Source organism: Trachymyrmex septentrionalis, unplaced genomic scaffold (assembly GCF_001594115.1).
Source record: "Trachymyrmex septentrionalis isolate Tsep2-gDNA-1 unplaced genomic scaffold, Tsep1.0 scaffold372, whole genome shotgun sequence".
NCBI lineage: Eukaryota > Metazoa > Arthropoda > Insecta > Hymenoptera > Formicidae > Trachymyrmex > Trachymyrmex septentrionalis.
The window spans coordinates 80,160-83,814 of NW_017305539.1; the positions used below are offsets into that span (position 1 = coordinate 80,160).

The 3,655-nt window shown below is 31.8% G+C and overlaps 1 protein-coding gene and 1 non-coding gene across 4 annotated transcripts in view; one reads left to right on the plus strand and one right to left on the minus strand.

The window, feature by feature from the left end:
• Positions 1-1,072, minus strand: part of LOC108750856 (ribonuclease P protein subunit p40-like) — a 54,748-nt gene extending 53,676 nt beyond the window's left edge. Inside the window, exons 1-3 of one of the 3 annotated variants that reach the window (XM_018490671.1) lie at positions 1,014-1,072; positions 227-366; positions 4-148 (exon numbers count right to left, since the gene is read on the minus strand). In XM_018490671.1, coding sequence (XP_018346173.1) covers positions 4-148; positions 227-349 — 268 coding nt within the window. In that variant the 5' untranslated portion in view covers positions 350-366; positions 1,014-1,072. Of the gene's footprint in view, positions 1-3; positions 149-226; positions 367-700; positions 755-909; positions 938-1,013 lie in introns of those variants that run through there. The other 2 variants (XM_018490672.1, XM_018490670.1) reach the window with 2 other exon arrangements.
• Positions 1,037-1,109, plus strand: Trnam-cau. Its single transcript has one exon. It is a non-coding gene; the product is annotated as a tRNA-Met (tRNA).
• Positions 1,110-3,655: the final 2,546 nt, after the last annotated feature.

Below are 3,655 nucleotides of genomic sequence, written 5' to 3' on the forward strand. Positions count from 1 at the left end.
TACCTTTTTTAACAAAAGCCTCGATAAACTCTGTGTTTAAGAGATCGCTGACATGCAGCTTATTTATTCGATAATAATCTGTATCCTTTGATAGACAATTGTGTAAATTTTGAGGAACAGTAACTGTATCAGGTAGTACCACGGATATCTGACATACAAAAAACAAAAATTGATTAAGATGTTATTTTGAGAACTTGCTGAATTTTAGAAGAAGTTATTAGCTTACTGAATGATTAAAGTAATGACTCTTCACTAATGCGATTGCATTTGCATTCTTCATTACATCCAGATGTAATGTAGCAGTGTAATGTGATAGTGGTTCGAAATTCCATGTTTCCGGGCATAACATGTTTTCTTTTCTTCTTCCTAAATTTTTGCTTTTATTAGAAGAAAGCATTACTATTAACACTTAATGCACATGATTCGGTCATTCGTTCCTTTTCTTTAAAACATTTGGTTAAATAATGATCTCTATCTTTTTTTTTAATATACATCTTTTTATAAATCTTAAAAATGTTAAAATATATGTAAGATTTATTTAATAATCCATATATACTTGTAAAAATGATGAAAATAAATTCGGAATGATTCACCATGTGTAGTAAAGAATATCATCGTATATGCTAGATTAAATTTAATGATATTTAACTTATTATTATATGCATTCTCTAAAAGAAGCAACAATATCACAATACATTACTTTGTTTAGATTTTGGATACTTGAGTTTATCACAATGGAATGTTTTTTCCTTTAAAATTCCTAATAAAATATGTAATATACGATTGGGAACCAAATTCAAATCTTTCATTTGACGACTGTTTCATCATTAAATTAATCGTCCATCATTAATTAATTGTTTCGGACAGAGCGTATTAACGATGATATATAAGTGATCAGGATACACTCACAATAAAAAATTCCAGCTACCGATATCCACGTGATCGACTTGTGTATATACACACTTAACCTAACCTAAACTTAAACTTCTATTCTACCAAATATTAAGACTTACAATAAGTATCATCACTCACAAGAGCCTCGGTAGCGCAGTAGGCAGCGCGTAAGTCTCATAATCTTAAGGTCGTGAGTTCGATCCTCACCCGGGGCAGATTTTTTTTGGTAGTTTATAAAAAAAATTACACATTACAATTGGTAAATAAAACATTTTATTATATATCATAGTTAAAATGATTAATTTATAATTAATTGTACAATATAATTACCAGGGCTGGATAAAATACTTTTCAAATTCCATTTAAAATATCAATTGTAAAATACTTTAAGAAACTGTATTTAAAATGCAAAATGCTAAATAAGTGTTTCAAATCTGTTTTAAGGGGGGACATCTAAGTAACTCAAAAAAAAAAAGCGGATTTTCTGGAATTTTTTTTGGCCAAATGAAAGAGCCAATCGAAAATTTGTAAAGTAGGTTTTATAATATTAGACACGAAGTACAAAATATAATTTTTTCAAATAAATCCAAAACAAAATGGCGGCTGTGCAGCATTTCTTCGTAGGCCCTATTTTTGCATGGCCGGACAGCTAACGTCCTTAATTTTTGATCTGGAACAAAAAATCAAGTTTGGTTAGTTTCTATACATCAACAGCTATCGACACACGTAGGATTTTTTCTTTATATTGCTTACTTTTTTTTTAACAACAATTTTGTGACGTTTTTTTTTCGTGAAAATTTAAATTTTTTTTCGATCACGCACCATTTTGCGAAAAATCAATTTATCGAAAAAATCCTACGTGTGTCGATAGCTGTTGATGTATAGAAACTAACCAAACTTGATTTTTTGTTCCAGATCAAAAATTAAGGACGTTAGCTGTCCGGCCATGCAAAAATAGGGCCTACGAAGAAATGCTGCACAGCCGCCATTTTGTTTTGGATTTATTTGAAAAAATTATATTTTGTACTTCGTGTCTAATATTATAAAACCTACTTTACAAATTTTCGATTGGCTCTTTCATTTGGCCAAAAAAAATTCCAGAAAATCCGCTTTTTTTTTTGAGTTACTTAGATGTCCCCTCTTAAATGTAAAATAGATAAATGATATTTTAAATGGTTTTTGAATGTAAAATGATTTTTCATGGTATACATTTTTAAAAATATTTTACATTTAAAATCCATTTTCAACGGAATTCGAAGTCCTGACTACAGTATTATAAATAAAGTATTTCTGTCCGTGTAACGGGAATATTTTTTATTTTTTAATATTAGAAGAAAGGCTCCTATATTGGCTACCCAGACAGGACATCCACTAAACATTCAAATTTAGTTTCAATCTGGTCCAAACAAACGTCCATGGACTTAGTACGATCAATATTTTAAAAATATTCATCAACGTACGTTATTCAACGTACAAAGTATGTTTACATTTGAATATTTAAAAAATGTTCATCTTATGCAAAAAATTTTCTAAATCTGCTCACGACGTATTGCTTTCTCTGACTTGATAAGTGGAAATTTTTGTAAATCGTACAAGGAGTTTTACCTTCGGTAACGAAAATTTATCAAATTCAAGCTTAGTTCAAACAGTACGCAGCAAGCGTCGAGCAGCAAAAGCTTGCTGCTTGCAGTGATAAAGGTGCATATATCATACGCCTGCATATATGCATACATCAAGTGCCAAACAGCGGAAGCAGCAATCAATCAGCGATATATGCAGTGGCGTCAACTGTAAAAAAATATTTTCTACGCCACTGCTGACGCGTCGCTCAGTTGGATTTTAATGCTATCAGCAAGCAGCAAGCATATTGCAACAATTAGGTTAGGTTCAATAAAGATGCATTCACGTGTAAGCGTTAAACGTCAAGCAGTGGAAGCAGCAATCAATCAGCGATATGTGTAAATATTGGTGTAAAAATATTTTTTACACCCATTGAGGATAGAGACTAAGGCTGCATTTTCATGTTGACATTCGAATCGAGCATCGAGTGTCAGCATAAAAATGTAGCCTAAGGAGACCGAACTAGGGTTTAAAAAATGTGGTTAAAATCAAATTTCTAAATTGGTATTGATGGTGCTCAATAGACGGCGTTCGAATCGCAAAACTTATCTTATATACGCTTAGGTACATACAACCGAACACACATAATCTAAGAATAGAGATGTTATTCTTTGACATCATGCTCTGACAATAATAGGAAGACGTAAATTTATATAAATTGTCATTAAAACTGCATAAAAAATAGAGCATTCTTCATGTAAAATTAGTAGATCAGAGAGAAACCTGAGAAAGAACATGACAGTGAGATATAATCGTGTTACATGTAGCACTATTATATGAACCAAATATCGATTTATCATCTCCAGCCTTGAAAAGTAGATGCTATGTAGTTTACATCCACTTTGTCAGAGAGCAGTAATGCGCGGCAGCATTTTGCGGTTACAGGTTTTGGTCCGTCATGTTCTCTTTCAGGTTTCTCTCTGATATGACCTACTATGCAAACTGCGAGAACGGTGACATGGAACAAAAGCGACATCTCGATCGAATTAATTCTAATGACTACTTTTATACACGCTTTTTGATGGCCTTATCCATATAAGTTCGATCTTCTTAAGCACAGATTTTTGCATAACGCATAAGACGTAATGCATAAGAAAATGTACTAATTAATGTCCTTCGTTTCCTTCCTTTCCATGAAATA